Genomic DNA, 20,000 nt, shown 5'->3' on the forward strand with positions numbered 1-20,000 from the left:
TAGATTGTTGTTAAAATACAAAAGTGACTTTTATCATGACTTTTGAGTGCATTACCAGGTCAATATTTATGGCCTAATGGATGCTCTCTTGTGTACCGATCAATGTAACAAGGATTTGTAACTTAAGAGTTAACCACCCGGTTCACCTAATCATCAAGCTCTTTAGCTTTTCGGATAGAAATACTTAGTGCGTATCATGAGCCAGATTCCCTACGGGATTTCCCCCCCCCCCCCCCGCACCCCATGGCCACCCCGGTTATAGGAGCAATGCCACGTGGCGCAAGCTTGCTGTGCGTGTGCTCTTTTAATTTATGAAGTTGGCAAAAAGGGTTTTGTCCTCGGAATTCCAGGACCATGGACAAACGAAACAAGATTTGAAAAATAAGACGCAACCATTGTCGCTGTGCCTTCAAGAGATTCTAACGTCATAGACTTAAGGAAAAAAGCTTCCAAAATCCCAGTGATTAACACGCAATGCCTTGTCACAGCGCCTTCGTTCATAATTACAGTATGCACAATAAGGATTAAAAAAGACGCTTCTGTTTCTAATTGTTAACTGTCTCAAGCTTCGATTCTCTCAAGCCCCAGTTTAAAAAGAAACTCTTCTTTAGCGTCCTCGCCATTTCTTCTCGGCTTCAAATCGCGTCTTGACTCCATTTTTCTAAGGGCGCTGCGATAGCGCGTTTCCATCCGAAAGTCTACCGAAACATTACTGTTTATTGGACTGGAGCGATATGATAGTAACAGAGAGTTTGCTTTGGATTTTTGAGGAGAGGGAGGGGAAAGTCTTTCTCTGTCTGTTCCTCGATCATCTCCTATTTGCTTGCCTGTATTCAAGAGACGTCTCCTTTCAGTCATGGCTGGCTTTTGGTCATGTTTCGCATCTTCTCTAAGCTCTTTCTCGATTTTAATGCGAACGGCCGTTTTATCGTGCAAAAAGCCGTTTACCCGCGGCAAGTCCATACTTCGTCGACGCTCGTCCTCTACGATACCTTGTCGAAATCTGCGATCGGTTTCGACCGATGAACAACGCACTGGAAACAAAGTCGAGAGATCTCGATGGTGCCCGAACGACCACAACGAGTAGGGATCCCTAGGAATAGGGATTTGTATCCCGTTCGTCCCGTAAACATGAGTTACTACTTCGGGTGCACTAATGCTCCGATGAAACATACTTTGTGAGCCTATCGTGGCTGAAAATGAATTCGGATAGTCCATGAGATATCCCGTCCCAGCACAAGGGACACCGAAGCGATCGAACGCGAACCCCCTCTCGGGGAACGGCATTTCCTCGTCCACACGTGCCTTTTTGGGCGGGACATGGAAAGCAGAGGCTCCCGGAGATACTCTTCGTGGGTCTCTCAAGAGAGTGCGCCCTTGAAACGATCCTAAACCTTTCGTATCTTTGACTTCTTCACCTCTTCGCTCACATTGGTGATTTTGGCTTCTTCTCTTCAAGCTTTCTGGTCGTATGGGATCTCTCTGTTGAGTTGCTGATTTCTTGTCACGATAAAGAAGATCATTAATCGCTTCCTGCGTAAAGGATTGCTGATCGTCCAAGGCCAAGTGAAGCTTTATTCCTAGCACGTTTCTCAGTGCTCCTTCGTAGACATCGGCCAAACTGTCGGATAAAACAAAAAAGAATAATGTTAATATTTGCACTCAAGTACAGCTTCGTGGGTTCGATTTGAACAGCATGTATAGTGAGCTTTCAAGTTCACGTACGTCCCATAGGCGCCGGGCTCTAAATTCATTCTGAGTGATTTGCATAAGTTACGTCAATTCCGCCATATTGAATGTCACCGAATAGATCTCCTATTAGCGAATTAAATTTTAGCGTTGCGTTTCCCGAAAGGCAAACAGCTAACGGCAGGTTAAAAACACAGGTCTCAGGTCACAGGTCCAGGTCACAGGTCACAGGTTTTACCAATACAGAAAGTATCCTTAACAGTGGTAGATCCAGACCTGGAGGTAAGGTGAGGGCCCGCTCTCAAACATTTTGTTTTTGCTCTTTCACAGTTTTCGTGGCTTTCGTCCAAAAATAAGGGGGACGGGCCCCCCAGGGCCCTCCCCTGGATCCCCCACTGCTAAACAGCCATTAAAGCCAACCTTAGGCCTGATTGGGCTTTTTTAGGCTCAATGTTAGCATTTGAAACGGTTAGGGTTGTTTCTGCTTGACCTGTGGCCTGAAACCTGTGTTATTTTGTACCTGCCCAACAGCTAACGACAGGCTGCTAACTGTCGAAAACGCCGGCATGAAAATTCATTTTGTTTTTGCTCTTTCACAGTTTTCGTGGCTTTCGTCCAAAAATAAGGGGGACGGGCCCCCCAGGGCCCTCCCCTGGATCCCCCACTGCTAAACAGCCATTAAAGCCGACCTTAGGCCTGATTGGGCTTTTTTAGGCTCAATGTTAGCATTTGAAACGGTTAGGGTTGTTTCTGCTTGACCTGTGGCTTGAAACCTGTGTTATTTTGTACCTGCCCAACAGCTAACGACAGGCTGCTAACTGTCGAAAACGCCGGCATGAAAATTCGTTTCTTCTATCTTGTTCTTCTCTATTTTGAGATAGCTTTACATAAGTTAACCGGCAAGAAATAAGCCAGACCTGATCAAACCGGCAACTTTCTTTGACAGTAAGCGAAAGTGAAAATTTCAGTCTGATCGACGTTTGTCGATAGCCGTCAGCGCGACGCTCAATTTATCTCTCTACTAGCTTGGATTGTTCGTCATCAAGCATTTGCCATGAATTGATTTCGTTTTTGTCATCTACATCTCAAAAGAGTAACTGAAAACCATCCTTTGGTTCTTTTTAAACTCCAAAAGATTAAGAGAGACATACATTTTGCATTCTCCTATTTAATTTGTTGAACTCTCTGAGTGTTGGGTTTTTTTTCTGATAGGAGATTCTTCAGCCAATCATCTCGTTGCTTGTGTTACTCTTCAAATGTCAAAGTACTAAACATAAAAAGATCAGCACAAATGCGCCGGTTTTCAGGGTCACAAGGCTTTTTGTTTGCTCGTTTGGTTTTTGCTCCGGCTCAACTAACAAGCCACCGTTACAATTTGAACGAGCTTCTTTAACAGTCATGTTTGAAAAGAAAAGTTGTCATTTTGTAGCTGGATGACTAAAGAAGTTTAACACGAGACAAAAGTCATTAATGGCCGCTCAAATTCCGTGTCGTCCGTCGCAAAAAAGGCAACGAAAGCGCTGTGCTGACGACACAGTTCACATTTCTGTCAAGTTTAGACATAGTGCCGTTTACCAAATGCGCCTAGAATTCAATATCAATGACTTTGCCTATCCTACTACTCAAAACTTTTGCTCTCTTTGGTTTGTCAGCAATGTTATACACGATCTTAAATAGTACTTGATTCAAACTTGATGCCAGCTAAACGGCTGTGAAAAAACGTCTAAGCATCTTTGACACGTTTTTTTTCCCCAATCTTTCCTGGTTATTTAACACTGGGTGCTATTTCACAATCTTTATTAGTACCTGACAAAAGCCTGATAAAACCAAACCCATATCAATGATTGTTATGCTTACAAAAAGTACCTAAATGTAATGGTAAGAAAAAGAAATCAATACAGTGACTTTCGATAACTAGACGATGCATGGATCCTGTGAACTAATCAAACCATAAAAGTAAAAAGACATTAAAAAAACACATTTCTCTTAACCATTAATAGAAATTTGTTTCCTATTTTAAAGCTCTTTTTACAAAGAAAGAAATTATTGCCGTCATGAATTGGGACAAAAAAAGGCTATGGAGGGCAACATTTTTCATTCAGGAACTCAGTGTAATTTCAATGCAGTTTGGATGTGGAATTGGGTCGGTTATTTTGTAATACGCATTAAGTTTTGCAGATTGAAGAATTTTTCACTTTTTTTCTGTTCTACCCGGCGTGACGTCTTTAATTTTTGAGTTCAAAACAAAAAGTCAAGAATCAGAACTGACACAAGGAGGCATAACATACTGTTTATGTTCCGCGGAAAAGCGCAAAATTAAAAGTTTTCTAAGCGAAATTTGATAAGCCGATTTTCCCCGAGGGAATGGCAATCTAGAGAACCGGATGGTTCAAACAAAGATGTTTAAACATTACGGGCAATACAGATATTTTAACAGATAAACTTGTGTAAATGAAATTGTAACTGCCATTAAATTTCGTAGAGTGGGATTTTTTCCTTTCCTTATCAACAGGAAATTTTACATCAGTCATCCATTCTAGTTTACCCTCGAGGAACAATACTGAGTTTGCATTTGATTGAGATTTAAAACGAAAATGATGAGTGGGGAGAAAAGTGAAACAATATGAATTGAATTTGTACCAACAAGTGTAAATCTCTTACTGACACCAACTAATACGTAACTAATGAACTCTGTACTTTCTTTTTTATAGAGGCTAACAAATTATATGCATTAGCCCGCGGAAAAAGATTCTACATCAGGATTAAAACAAAATTAACGCTTGAGAATGTTATCACAAAGAGTATTTAAATTAAAACTGACAATATTTTTGTTTCCTTTTAATGTTTCATGTTAGCCGACTGGAGTGACCTAGTAAAAATCCGTAAACAGTACATTTTCCTTGGAAATTTATGCCACGCGAGGGCAACTTTTCGAGCGGGAAATGACGACTATTTGTCAGGCGGAACGTTTCATGTTTGGATGTGTCTAAAATTCACGATTTCCTCCTTTTTGGCAAAAACAGAAATATGTAGTACCTGTTTAAATGTAGATTTGGCGTCGGCCATTATTCTTTATTGCTGCATAAGCTTAAAAGAGGACAGCTGTATTTAAATAGTCGCTCGTTACAACTTGTTTAGGGGTGTAAAACAAAAGAAAAAAAGGGCTCTGCGAGCTTTAGACGGATTCGACAAACCCATCTGCCCTTTGAAGAGCTTTACAATTGCGCACGTAAAAATGCGAGGAAACAAGATATCCCGGGAATGATTTTAGAGGACACCGAAACTGCGAATATAGTTTTTCTCTGAGAGAGACAGATGTGCATAATTCGCGGAAATGTCCAGTGAAGCCATGTTGTAACTGAATAAGTAATGGCGTAACAATATGTCGTTCACAATTTTTGAGAATCTGAAGTTAGGAGGAAATAGAATAACTCAAGCATTGATTATAAAACTTAGACTAAAAGATCAATAATATGAAGCGCTATGATGCTTTCGACGCGTGGACGATCGAAGGATATCATACGGTTGATGTTTCAACTTGTCTACACAATATATCAATAATGTAGAGAGCTAAAGTGACCTTAATTTATCGCTGGAGCGAGACTTCTCTCTTTTGCCACATTTATCCCCAAACTTCAGTTGAATCATTCTCGGCAAGCAGGCAATTCCGTCGTGTTGTTATCCAAGAAAACAAATGCGACGATGAACTTTGTATATTTTATCACGTCCCTTAGAGACCGCTTGCTGCTTGTGCAAGAGTCAGGAAGGACTATTTGAGCAATCCGCTGAAGCAGATGTTTGGGGGCTACATGAATATTTATGAGCTCCAGCGAACGAATAATTTTGAACATTTACGACGCATTTTTTAATATCTTTGGCCAATAAACTCCGCCACTAATCATCTAAAAGGGCAAAAAATGGAACAAATTCTGACATCTCTACAAGAGGAATTCTTCTGGAACCTAGGTGATTAAGACCATTTGCTAAACTTGCGATTTTTTATTTGATCAGCCAAACAGTGAAGAGTAGCGACTGTCAATAACAGAAAAAAAAGAGTTCGTTAATTTTGTTCTCTTCAGTTTGTCTTTGTTTTAGAATCATGATCGCGCTTTTTTGAAAGCCTTACCTTCCAGGTGATCGGATCCGCTAGTCGGTATTGAACTGGCTTTTTAAAAATGACCCATTTGACATGATATGAACAACCCAGAGAATCGAACTTGAACACCTTCCAAATGGTTAAGTGTAACATTTTCCGATCTGTTCCGAAGATAGAGTCGCTGTTTTTCGATGCCTCCTCGGTACATTCAAGAAGTCAGACGGTCAGTTAATCCACAACTTAACAATAAAATTCCTTGAAATATTTTGGTGAAATTTCGTGGCGTCAATAAAGTTCCCCGAGCACGGGAAAGCTTCAAACCTTTTTCCATTCGACCAAGATTTCTGGATGATGATTCCACCGAGAATAAACCAGCTAGCCTAAAATATGGCATTTCGGCTGTACTTTGCGAGCATTGAAGTCGTTTCTCAAAGATCCCGAAAATTTTCTGGCGTATATTTCGGGTGGTATAAAATGCTTTGTATCTTCAAAAGGAGAACTTAAACTAAAGTCATGCAACTTTGCAGTTGTTTTGTTTTCTCTGGTGTTGAAAATATCTTCACAGACCAATTCTTCAAAATGAACATATCTCAGTTTCACCAATTTCTTTTCGGGCTTGGAGAATTTCCGGGACTTTATTGAAAAACAGGCCCTGCGACGCCATCAATCTGGTTATAGTGTTGACCATCAAAAACAAACTGATTCTTATTTGTTGCAGACAAGAGTAAATTCTTTAGGACCAATCGGGGTAATCTAGGTGGATTTGCACCAGAGGGCATACAGCTTATCGAAGCCAATTTGAATAGTTTCATCCAGTGGGACATAAGTAAATAGTGAACTGACATCAAAGGAACACATGAATTCGCCGCAATGCTTTCATTGGTCAACAAAACAACAACATGAAAAAAAGAAATTTGGGGTTCTGATCATGACAACGTGAGCAAACAAGAGAGATTTGTTCGTTCTGTACCTTTACTTAGAAACCGTTCGTATAAATTCAATTATAGGATGATTAGCTCATAATGTACCACACAAACGATAATAATAATAATAATAATAATAATAATAATAATAATAGTAATAATAATAATAATTATTATTATTATTATTATAATAGCAATTTACAAGGCAAAAAATGAATAAAACTACAAACAAATATTAATTACTATGAAAAAGAAATCTATTTATAAAAACAGATTTGAAACGACTTGTACGTCCGGACCTTAGGTAGAATATGATTATGCGAGGTAAAAGATCTCTCAAAGCAGTATTGGTGGAAGAGATCCTTCGTCATAACTTCGTATCTCTATTGTATGACGAATATCCAAGATACTGTGCTGCTTTAAGCAGTAACCCAACTTGTAACATCTGGCAAAGAGCTTATCAATTCTACTTAAATATTTACTATAAAAAGCACACCCCCAGACGTCAATAGCATTTGTAAAGACCGAAAGGATCAAACTTTGAAAAAGTAAGACCAAATTCTCAATAGCATAGCGATAATATTTACATGTTCTTAAAATACACAACCTACTGCTAGCCTTACTAAGTAAATAATCAATATGTGAGTGTCCCAATTAACTGGCACGTGCTCAAAGGTAACGTCCAATAATTTCAGTTTCTCTTTTCCTCTCTATGTTCTCAAGTGGTTCAGGCGGCGTCCTGGTAGTCTTTCCTCGTAAAAGGAATTCCAATGTTTCGTCAAATTAACTTTCATGCGGTTGTTCTCGCACCATCCAATAAAGGATAGAACTTCCATTTCAGACTGATCTAAGCCTAAATATTTCTCAATCGGCAAAATAATAGTTCTATCATCTGCAAATTTAACTAGAAGATTCTTATTAGTATTCACTGCTTTGATGTCATAAATAAAAATAGAAAATAAGACCGGACCCAGAACTTTACCATGAGGAACTCCCCTATTTATAGAAACATATTTAGTACAGTAACCATCGGCAACAACTCTCTGCATGCTTCCTCTGACCTAAAAAACTAATAAGCCAATTGATAATATATGGCTTAATATTAACTTGCTTCAATTTACTGCAGAGGATATTGTGTGATAAAGAGTCAAAGGTGTTACTAAAGTCAAAGGAAAAAATTCTGACAAAATCGGCGCTACCATCCAGCCACTTTGAAAATGTATGTTGACATTTAATTAATGCCATAGTAGAGTTATGGCCATCACGATAAGCAAACTGATCTAAATCGATATAATCTTTGCAAATACTGGAAAGTTCAAACCTATAGACCAATCGTTCAAAGAGTCTCATGTTAACAGCAGTCAAAGAAATTGGTCGAAGCGGGGTGCAACTAGTCAGTGGAGACTCCTTTGGTTAAGGTTTGATATCTGCCATCTTCCAAGAGGATGGAACTTTATGTTGTTACAGCGAGCTGTTAAACACACCGGTAACAGCGGGAGAAAGATCATTGCGCAAAATCAGTAAAGGGGAGCTTTAACAACATAACAACATGGAGAGGTATTTGAGGTACTCTCGCATCATCGGGGATATCAATTAGTGAAGGGGCTACATATTCAGGGTCTGAATTTATGCTACAAAAGGATTCATTAACGGTGTCTTGGTGAATAAGTGAGCAAATCAACTGAGGCTGAGTATCTCTTCCAGTGATAGTATTGACAGTAGACTACCACGCGCACGCAAGCCCCTACCAGACATACAAGATTCCTGCTTGCCAGTTTGCCCTTGATTTTCCCTAATAAGATGATTAATTCTGTCCTCAAGGCCAACAGGCAGCGATTTAGATCTCTTTTGCAGCCTATTCCTAAATTTCAGAAGATGTTTAACCAATATATGACGAAATGAAAGAAGGATCCCTGGAGAATATACGAAAAGAAATTAGCGGGAGCGGGAAACACTTGTTAAACATGGTCCAAAGGGTATTAGATAGCTCGTCACACTTCAATTCACAATCAGCAACAGAAAAAACCCTCTTGCCAATCATGACTTCCAAGCAGATAAGTCATATGAATTTTCCTATGTTCTCTAACATCTCTAAACTGTATGCTGCTACGTTTAGCTTTAGCAGACGTTCGCGGACATGCAATAACCATATTGTGGTCATGCAGACAGACCTAAAATATTTTCACCTCTGGTGGGCTTTGTAACCATCTGAGACAGCGAACCATGTACAAGTAAATCCTTATATTTTAGCTGATTAACATCCCTGGCATAATGATGTTACACTGAATACGTATCCACAGTCATTAAATGCTCACAAGAAGCCCTGAGAAAATCCAACAGTTCCTCTTGATCATACAAGGACTCGTCGGGATGGTAACCAACACATGCATAATAGACATAATTAGGAGTCGAAACCCTCAGCCATAAACATTCAAAATCACTGGAAAAGAGACCACCGAGTCGTTCAATTTTCCAATCTCCTCTACAATTGATAGCGACGCCACCTCCACCACGAACCAATCTGTCTTTACGAACCAGACAAAATCCACTGGGGCAAGCAATGTTAGTTGGACGTATAGGTTTAATTTAAGCCAAATAACTCTCTCTCCATAGGTCCAGGCATCCTTAGGTGAACTAAACGTCCAACACTTGATCCGGGCAAGATTGCAGAAGGACAAAATTATCAAAATATAAAAAGCTCGAAATCATGAGAGCATGGCAGCCATTATAAAGACTAATTACAGCGCAAAGTTATCAGTATTTTAAAGCTACGTTTCGTTGGCATGACCGTATTTTTTTTAGAACTCCCTGTGCATCTGCACGTTCTGGCACTAATGGAAATGATGATGATGATGATGTTGTTATTATTATTATTATTAATATATAGATTTAGCCAAGCCTAAAAGCGGAGTTTCCGCCTTTAACCCCAGAAAGCAATATAATGTATATGGAAATAATAATTATGCTTCTGCATAAAGTACAAAGTTAATCGTCATTACTGAATACAGTTTACACTGATCAAACAGATCAAACACCGCTGAACTGACAGCAGTAAACAAACAAGCCTTGCAAACAATGACCAATAATTTCATCAACAACTAAAAATGAAAGTTACTTGAACAGTTATCTCTTTCACAACATTTTCCGTTTGACTGACAATCTTTATTCCCTCTCTCTTCAGTTTAGAACAACAGCAAAAATCTTACTAATTAAAAAGTCAACCTAAAGCGAAGTAAATTCGCTTACTCGACTGCAATTTCAGTCAAACAAAGCATGGTGCTCCGTTGGCGCTCACGCGCCTGAATTAGTATTAGTATTAGTATTAGTATTAGTATTAGTATTAGTATTAGTATTAGTAGTAGTAGTAGTAGTAGTAGTAGTAGTAGTAGTAGTAGTAGTAGTAGTAGTAGTAGTAGTAGTAGTAGTAGTAGTAGTAGTAGTAGTAGTAGTAGTAGTAGTAGTAGTAGTAGTAGTAGTGGTGGTAGTGGTAGTGGTAGTGGTAGTGGTAGTAGTAGTAGTAGTAGTATTAGTATTAGTAGTAGTAGTAGTATTAGTAGTAGTAGTAGTAGTAGTAGTAGTAGTAGTAGTAGTAGTAGTAGTAGTAGTAGTAGTAGTAGTAGTAGTAGTAGTAGTAGTAGTAGTAGTAGTAGTAGTAGTAGTAGTAGTAGTAGTAGTAGTAGTAGTAGTAGTAGTAGTAGTAGTAGTAGTAGTAGTAGTAGTAGTTGTTGTTGTTGTTGTTGTTTATGATATTATAAGACAAGAAGAAGTAGAAGAAGAATGAACTTTATGTAAGCGTCAAGTGCATGTCTTTAGCGCTGAGGCACTAGTTGTGGACACTGTCCGGAAATCAAATCGGAGGACAGTTTTCGAAAAGAAAAACCTCTTGAAGCAGAGTAGAGAACCAACAAACTCCACACTTGACGCCAGGTCTGGGAATCGGACCCGCATCACCAGTTGGTGGGCGACGAGTGCTCTCACCACTGCTCCATCATCGCTAACTAATAAAGCTAATCGTTTGACATTTCTCTACATTTCCATGCAGTTGTCTACAAAGCAACGACGTCAAATCACCACGTTTAAGGTTTCGGGAAAACGTGACGACATGAGGATTAATTTTCCATTTTCTCTGTAAACTTCAACGGCGTTTATACTATTATTCACCTCCTGGACAATTTTTGAAGAAAAGGCAGCTGCAGACAGTCGCGAACTCGGACTCGACTGCCTCATTTTTTCTTTCTTTTCTTTTGCAATGTTTTCTTCGAGAGATTCACTTTTTTGCATAACCTTTCAGCTTTTCGAGATGACCACTTCTTCATAAATTGAAGCACCAGGTTGAATTATTCACCATGGCAAGCCGAAGATAATTATTCGTTGTACAAAACTTCCGCGTCAGTTTAACTTTCTCGTATTGCTTTTAAAACGGAAACAGCGAAGCATTTCCTTTTCAGAAACGATCATTTCTTAAATTTTGGTAAAAGCAAAGTTAAATGTATGTTTGTCGCAATTACTGCTCTCACGGTAAAGTAAATTTCTGTTTTGAATCAAGACGGCATGGGATTGCCTGAGTCGTTTCCAGTCTACTTTCCAGCCACGTTTGGCTGGAAGACAGAATATGCCACCAGTTTGTTAATAAATATCTGCCGTTTTAGCCGGAAATTTTCCCTCAAACCGAAGTATGATACTTCCATTTATATCACATTGCAGTAACTGAGGCAAGAAATTCAGCCGAAAAGAAATTACAGCTGGGCAAGCTCCGCCGACACAAAAACATTACTTTCTCGGAGTAATTGCAAGTTTACACTTTCCTAATCATTTATTCAAATGTTGCTTACAATTAAAAATTAATAGCGCGAACTGCATATTTCCGAGTATTAAAATGAAGAGTCAAACGGCAAAATTTTAACACTCAAAAATATTATTTGGAGGTGTACTTAAGCCGGTGTGCTTGAAAAATTCAAATATGTTTTTGTCATTGACTTGGGATGTCAAACATTGCCAAACAAATAAAGCAGTATGAATAATGCATAAAAATAAAGACATGGGGAAATACAAAATGAGGACTTGAACAAGAGCGCGAAACTGTTTCTCACTGCATTTGCGAGGTTCGCAAAAGAACAAATTTCCAGTCGATAGTCAAAGGATAGGTAAATAAGTTGCCTTATTAACTTCTTAAGTTACCCTTGATTAAACTATGGGTGATCTCACAGTGGAACAAAACACGAGTTTTTAATTAAATTATTCTAGAGTCATGGTGCGTACTCTGAGAATTCTAACGATCTTTCAAATATCTTATCACAGCAAGAATATGAACGACCCTACCTTGTAAAAGGAGGTCGCTGTACTCCGTTATATCTTTCCCTTGTGTTGAAAATATGCCTGCCTTCCATCTCCTTGCTCGTTCTGTAAACTGGTTGCATGAACGGTTTGTGTCTGCTATCTGGCTTTCTCGCGTTCACCTCTTCCTTGCTTCTAAAATCTAGAAATGGAGTTGTCTCGGCGCGCGGAGCAAACATGTTTCCTGCGAGAGAGTTGACAGTACCGTGAGCAAGGCGCAAATCCATGTCGACCTGTCAAATACGACCCCGTATTTCCCTCGCTCGCTGTCGTAATTCACGACCGGTGGATAACACAGTTAGCAGCGAACAGCTGCTTCATACTTGTGACTCTATTAGTGCTGATTTCAAGTGAATTTTGGTGTTTTCGATTTCTCCTTCTTAGCTAATTAATGGATGCACAGCCAAACAAGATTCTCCCAACTTGGCAATTCGTGTTTTGACAATAGAATATAAGAGATATTAAACTCACATTAGTATTGAGTTCAGCTCCGTTAAAAAAAATTCTACCGCTGGTTACACTTCACGGTATAATGCGTTTGAAACCAGATGCATATTTTATTGTTCCAAGTGGCATGCTTTCTCGTTTATTATTCATGGCCAAAAAATGTTCTTCCTTCAATGCATTTACATTACAAGATAAAACTTCCAAAAAGGCTTTCTTCACGGTCAAAGAGGCATTTTTGCTGGTGGTCTAAGAGTTTCCAAAAGTAGGAGATAACACGGAAAATAAAATTCCAAATTTCTTTAGAATTTAAATCAAAAGCAAGTTGAAACTTTCATCCTTCTACAGGTCAGATCCAAAAGGAACAAGGCACTAATTTTAATTTAACAAAAACGCTGGTTTTTTTTTTCTCCGAAGACCACGCCAGTGTGTTTCTTCTAAATTTTATATAAAAATTGCGGCGACATTGCTCCATTTAAGGTCATCGCCTTGATCAGATTTTAGAAAGACATCTCAACAGATCTTCATGTAAGCCTCGCCAATTTTTCCATTGTTTTCCAATCCGCGAGGTGGAGCAGGTGCTTTGATGCCAAAGTCCCATTTTGCTGACAGCCAGTTATTTATTGCAGGGAATCTCGCTGGCTAATTAAAATCCTTGACGGCAGATGTCTTCAACGAAAACGCCAAAGAGAAAGATTATCGCGACCCACATTAATTATGAACGAAGTCAGCAGCCTGATATTTTTAAGAATTTCGATTTCTTTGCGAAACGAGCTCTTTTGTTACAATGTAGGGCTAGCGCTCAAAATAAAAGCAACACTTTCTTGGAGGTTTAACAGAGTTACATTTTAGGGCTAAAACTGAACAAAAGCATTCATGATAGAGGATACTCTCGACGCCTGCCTCCATTCGGTAATTTGTTACATTGTCTCTCGAACGAATATAGCAAAATTTAGTTTAAAACCAGCAGCGGTCAAAAACGACAACAAGTACTATCAGGCGATTACATGCACAACCAAGCAAGCCTTTCAAATGAAAGCGTTGATTTCGCAGTTTAGCCGAAAAAGCACAACTTAACCGATATGCAAATTGTGATATAGGTTTTCAACTTCACGGCGCACAGTTCAAATATGATAGAATTATTTTTATCGCTGGTTTTACGTCGTTTCTCCGCGCTTTCAGCCAGCTCCTTTCCCTGTTGCTGGTGAAGCGTAACAGCAATTAAAACGAAACATAAAAGTTAAGAAAACTCAAACGCAAAAATACCTGGAATATTTGCAATCATTTCTTCCTGTGGTTCAGTATTTCCTTATGGCCTCCCTTTACCCCATATGTTATCTCTATTGACAACAACTCGTCTCACAAAAGAATTATTAGGCAAACTCTAATTAAAATATGCCAGCTGCAACCAACAATAGACGACGTATTCAATTTGGTTCCCTTTTGTAAACTTCAAGGCGTTTAGTCTGTCATGTGTATTATTCTTGCAGCTGACCTTACAAACGCTATCAAAATTGGGCCCTGAAAACGGAACCGAATTCAAATCAACGGTGACAAATTTCTTTTTATTCATAAGAGAGTCTCGTTGGGAGGCACAACGGTCGCGAAAAACCGAAGGGAATTGCGTTCCTTGGAGACCTGCCATTGTCCAATGTCGGCGTTGTAAAAATGTGAGCGCGGCATACGTTTAATTGTTACGTCTTTAAAATGTCATGATTTCCCTTCAAAACGACTTGACTTCAGTAAACATACAGAATGACTCATTGTGCCCGTGTCGTTTAGAATTTGGATCAAGATGTCTGTTGTATCGAGAGTACTGAGTGCTTGTTACATGTGTGAATTGAGTCCGTGAATTTGCGCTAGAAAATCCTGATCCGGAAACTTTAAAAATGTCATTGGACTATCCAGAGATCTCTTTCAGATCTTTCACTTGATAAAAGAGCGAGCTATTCTAAATATACTTTTTTTTAAATTTGAAAAACGTAAATTCAAATATCAATCTCTTATTTCCTGATTGAATTATTAAGTTTGGTGAAAGTGGCTTTCTCTAATGTGGTAACATTTGTCAGATAAATAATATGGAAAAAATCAGAGATTTCCCGAGTAGATTTGAAACCTTCTTAAACAAAGGACCACGCGATCTCATTGTTAAACTCACAAAGAAAATAATTACGATAACATGCTCAGCTAGGAAACACGTGCCAGCGAATAACGGTATTTAAATGGAGCCTGTGTGACAAAGATCATCAGATCTCACCTATCAGTCTCAGGGGAGTGTACCCTTCGTCGGTTCCAATAGTCTCATTATTCATTTACATCTCGGCCCTATTGTCTCTAAATTATTTTGTAGGTTACTAATTATTGGCATAATTATAAATAACCGTAAATAATTTAACTTTATGGAAGTATGAACATTAATAACTGATTTTTGAACTTTTTATTGCAATTCTGATATTCATTTTGGCATTAAAAGTATCTGCGCTGAATGCTTTTTAAGTTAGCCTCAAGACGACTTAAACCGTTTCGGTCCCCCAAACGGCCTTTTGCAGAAGAGTATTGTTGATACCGTTTAGAAGAACTGAATACACAAGTATTTACCTTACAATAACGGACCCCGTTAGCTGACTAGGATCGAGGCTATGGGAAACGTATGAAGATTTCAACAGTCTCAAATAGTATAACACTGGGTGTTACATTCGCACAACGATCTATGTGCAAGCAGATCGGCAGAGCTATACATTTTCAATCTTTGAACTTGACAAGTAACCACACTTAATCAAGGATTCCTTCATAAGTATTTTGTTAACAGTTTCTTATTCCGATAAGATATACTTGAAGCTGATGGCATCAACTAGAGTTTTAGTCAGACATGCTCACAGATAACTCCTTCTTGCAAAGCCCTTCTTTCGCACCGCTGTGTTGCCACCTAAGCGTCAACATATTTGTGGCACGCATGCAAATTGACTTGGCTATGCCAAACAGATCAGTCCAAGATGGATGAAACAGGTGTTTATGGCTGCCCAAGGATGTGCACTAAGGGGAGTAGGGATGGTGCAGTGGTGATTGCACTCCCCTCCCACCAATGTGGCCCGGATTCGATTCGCAGATTCGGCGTCATATGTGGGTTGAGTTTGTTGGTTCTCTACTCTGCACCGAGAGGTTTTCTCCGGGTACTCCGGTTTTCCCCTCTCCTCAAAAAACCAATATCATTTGAAATGTATTAATTTGATTTGATTTCATTTGTGAACGACCCCACAAGATATTCAGCCATAAACATTATCGTGTGAAAAATAAAGTTCTATTATATTGCACTGGTAATGGGCTGTACGCATGCGAGATTGACTACATACGCATGTCCAATAAACTCGAGTCATTAATGAAAGGTAGTTGGATTTCAGAGCGCAAAACCGAGGCACCCGGAAAAATGCCATGTATGAATCGTGTATCGAAGTGGAGAACTAACCATAAACTCTATCTCAGTACACGTGACACCGACTCAACTCAATAATTCTAAATTCGAAACCGGGAAATGATAATGGGAATCCCTCGTATTAAAGATTTTCCCTATATTAAGCGTTAACAGAAAAAACATTAAACGAAAGGCATAAGTCATCGTCGCAATTATCTGGACATTTATCGAGTCCTTTCACAGGAATACATGAGCCCATCAAATTGACCTTCTCCCAAATGAGTGGCTGCACCGGCATTGCGGAAGGTCATTAGCCGCCTGAATTTTTCAGACGGTAAAAGACAACTGCTTAAAGACGTTTTTAAATTGTCCAGTTAAATGCGAGGATCACTTCTCCCATTCATCATTCTATAACCCTTGCCTCAAATATTTACATTTATTTCTATCAGAGAAAATATTTATCTGTACGCGTTTTGAAATGATTTTCTATGTTGAGACGGTACATGAAAATTTAATTACTACAGGCATTTAACTGAATCCGACAAACAAGAAAAAAGAAAAAGAAAAACCCCGTGTCTTGTATCGAGTCTTGCCAACTGCAGTTCTACAGCGAACAAGACCTTTTCAAAATTGAATTAAAACTGAAGAAAATTCACACAAGAGTTGTCGTTTCTTCACATATTCTTCAGTCTTGCGTGATGTTTTTCATAAAAGTTTCCAAATTGTAAATCGGTCTAAAAAAATTATCTATTTTATGTTCTGCATTTAAACCTCGTTATCCTATCATTTTTTATCTTAAAACCATTCTATTTGATACATAACAGCCACTAAACAAAGGAACTGTATTTACTGAGGTTTTTAATTATCGATCTAGCGGTTTTACAGCGTTGCCATTGATTAGTCTGCTGTTTGTTTGGGTAAATTCAGCTTGTGTTTCCATCCGATTTCTTAGCAACTTCGCCACAAGGCAAAAAACACATTCATTTATTTTCTTTCATATCTCAGTTAATTTATGAAGGATCATCACACTGAACTTCTTATACACTTAAATCCAGTATGATACGAAAAAATTCAATTTTGCCTCCGATAAACGACAGACCAAATTCTTCCCTCTCCAAAGACGGCGAAGGCGCCTCTCGAGAAGGTAATCCGCAGACGTTAGATTTTCTTTGGAGAAATCCATCTTTGAAACTAATACGGACACCTGATTGCCGAGGAAAGAGAAGTAGAGTATTGGGTCAGCAGAGGGATAAACTCAGTACATTTCTTTGTCAAGACATCACTACATTTCCAACAAGGGATACTTCGAAAACGAAAAGGGCCATTGTTATAAATGAGTTCGTTAAGAGTTATGTTTATATCAGAGAGAGCCGCCAAGATCATCCTTTTGAGGTCACTGGCTCCAGCAGTTCATACGCAATCAGAAAAGATGGCAGACACTTAAATCGTTTATCAAACAAGAACCAGTTCAAAGAAATCAGCCTACCGCCACTCCAATTCACCGAAGAGGTGATTCGTTGCAGAGGCGATCCATGTTTATCCTCATACTTTTCCGCCGACATGAAAGAGCTTTACAAGATCAAGGGTCTGTGCATTTCCAGACAGCGAAACAGGACTACCACGTCAGACGTAAGGGCTAAAAGAAGAGGCTTTCCCCAAAAACACAAGCTATGTATCTCAAGCGAAAAAGACGCCAAACTGTTGAGCATTCCAATGAAGCCGAAATGTTCTCGGAAAAAAGAACTCGTCGAGGATAAGATCGAGCCCCAGGCCGTAAAATCCACTCATGTTTGGGAGAAATATGTGTTAGGTTTGATCAGCAAGGAAACCGCACAGTGGATTGCAAATCAGTGCTGTACAGGCGAGCAGCGATCCAGGCTGATTGATTTTCTGGATGAAAAATATGAAATTCAAGATGTGGCAAAGAATGGTGCAGCTACAGTGCACAAACTCTTGGCCATAAATGACGATGCAATTTCCCCACCAGTTAAGAAAGATAAGCAAATTGCGATAGTTAATTAATTGAGGAACATTGCGAAGCAGTATATAATTTGGAGGATAATATAAGAAACGTCATATGTTTGCACTGAGGGTGTGTACAGTGACTTGAAGTTTGGCGAGCTTTGAACGCACCATGAAAAAAAATCTAGGCCTGATAGGGGTGCGAACACTTTCCAAGACTGAATCCAGTTTTGTAATTTATTTTTACTTTGGCGCAATTGGCAGTCGGTACAGGCTTTCTCAAAATAACCAGTAGGATTGACTTTCTCTAGTAATTGTAACTATACTGAATACAAAATATGTCCGCACTTCAAATTCGCTAAGGGCTTTAAATTTCCTTTGTTCGTCATCCCAATTTTGCTTAACTTGTCCAGTCGATGACCAGGGCTAGCTCCAATTAATTTGCATGATCTCCTTTAATTAAATTTTTGGACCTCCGATATTGCATTTCTAGCTTTCTGATTGATTCACTCAATCTCGGATATCAGCTCATACACGGTATGACCGTTATCGGTTGTTAGTTGGTTATCGCATCGGTATCTCATCGGTATTGGGTGGTCTAAGTGTCCAAGCGTACGTCCCGAATTTAATGGCAATTTAAAAAAAAAACAATTATTTCATTCGTCCGGAAATGCGTCTACGTCCACAGACTAGCGCTCATGACATAATTGTCAATTATACCATTCCAAGGAAAAGCGGCCAATACGAAAGGAAAGGAAAGGGAGGGAATTATATTTAAGTGTCTAGTCTTCTAGCGCTGGAGCACTAAATTGGGGAAACTGTAAACTGAGATCTGAACAAATGAACGCAAATCAAATAAACGATTGAAATGAAAGGCTCTAGGGCAAGTAACAACAAGAGATGAGCTCTCAGTAGGTTTGTGCAAGGGTTCCTAGTTGTGATAAAAAGATCAAGTGCTTTTATGTGTAGCCTTTTAAATTCGAAATTCAGGGAGTTTTGTTCCTCAAGTAGTCGGAGACTCGAAAAGGGTTTATTTAAGTTTATCTCATCACCTAGCTTTAAAGCCATATTCACGCCCTGGAAACTTCGTTCACAATTGACGTCAATTGAAATGTTGCAACAGGAGCTGTCAGTGTGCGACTTAGCGTTCCTAATGGTCTAATGCTGTTTGACGTCATAAGTGGTTTACTTCCGAAAAGACCTACGCGAATTGTTGTAAACGTCACTGCTTCCCCGACTAAATGCCGAACTCATTAGCTAAGACCATGAAAGCCTCTCTTCTTGAAGAAAAAGCTAAACTGATTCAGAATATTCGGTGACTCTATGACTCATCATGCAGTTTCATAACCAAATACCATCCGTGAATGTCCAAGTTTAAGTAGGACGCAAAACGGATTGGGTAAAATTCTTTGCGCTTCCTGAAAAAATGGCACAAACTGGACGTAAGGCTTAAAGATCTAAAATCAGTATGCATCGAGATTTCTTTAGGAGGACAATTAACACTGGCGCTATTAGCGAAAAATACATAGCAATAATTGACTTGCTTCTTCCGTGCACTCGTAATTTTGACCAAGTTCATTTAGAGAAATTATCTTATCTAGGAGAATAATTTCTAGACTGAGTTTTTTTTATTTACCAGCCTTTATTTACCAGCAGCTTACGCTGCGCACGGATGGAAATAACTCCGTTTAATTAATATCTCATGACTGTTCCAAGGTCATTAGTGATGGATTGGGACAATGCGACTAACCCTAATACTCTGACTGGGAAACCTGAAACATACCTTCAAAGTGCCTCTTGAAATATTGCTGGGTGGAGATCATTATGGCCTGATGAATCTTAGTTAAAACGGTACTTCAACATTTCCATCAGTCGGTTTGGATACAACAAATTCTGCATTACTCCACGACCGGACGCTCTTGGTGGTTGCCATGAGCAGTCTCAATTTACCTCAAGAGGTATACCGTCATCATCTCAAACGAATACAAACCACCTAGTATCTTGAATTCAGAAGAGAAGCAACGAGGACAGCGTGCCGGTTAGAAACAAATACTGAAGGCGTCAAGGTAAGCGACTCTTTAAAAAAAAATAAAAAACAAAGAGCCGCCGCTGGAGGCAGGTCTTCCATGGCTCAGTGGGCAAA

At 39.1% G+C, this 20,000-nt stretch overlaps 1 protein-coding gene across 4 annotated transcripts in view; it reads right to left on the reverse strand.

The window, feature by feature from the left end:
* LOC137994643 (uncharacterized) overlaps positions 1–20,000 on the reverse strand; it is a 20,099-nt gene that overhangs the window by 83 nt on the left and 16 nt on the right. The window contains exons 1-3 of one of the 4 annotated variants that reach the window (XM_068840248.1): positions 19,641–20,000; positions 12,028–12,226; positions 1–1,621 (exon numbers count right to left, since the gene is read on the reverse strand). The exon at positions 1–1,621 is cut by the window's left edge and continues 83 nt beyond it; the exon at positions 19,641–20,000 is cut by the window's right edge and continues 16 nt beyond it. In XM_068840248.1, the coding sequence (XP_068696349.1) occupies positions 562–1,621; positions 12,028–12,226; positions 19,641–19,680 (1,299 nt within the window). In that variant the 5' untranslated portion in view covers positions 19,681–20,000 and the 3' untranslated portion in view covers positions 1–561. Of the gene's footprint in view, positions 1,622–5,269; positions 5,437–12,027; positions 12,285–13,752; positions 13,830–19,640 lie in introns of those variants that run through there. The other 3 variants (XM_068840249.1, XM_068840247.1, XM_068840250.1) reach the window with 3 other exon arrangements.

This window comes from Montipora foliosa, chromosome 3 (assembly GCF_036669935.1).
Source record: "Montipora foliosa isolate CH-2021 chromosome 3, ASM3666993v2, whole genome shotgun sequence".
Lineage (NCBI taxonomy): Eukaryota > Metazoa > Cnidaria > Anthozoa > Scleractinia > Acroporidae > Montipora > Montipora foliosa.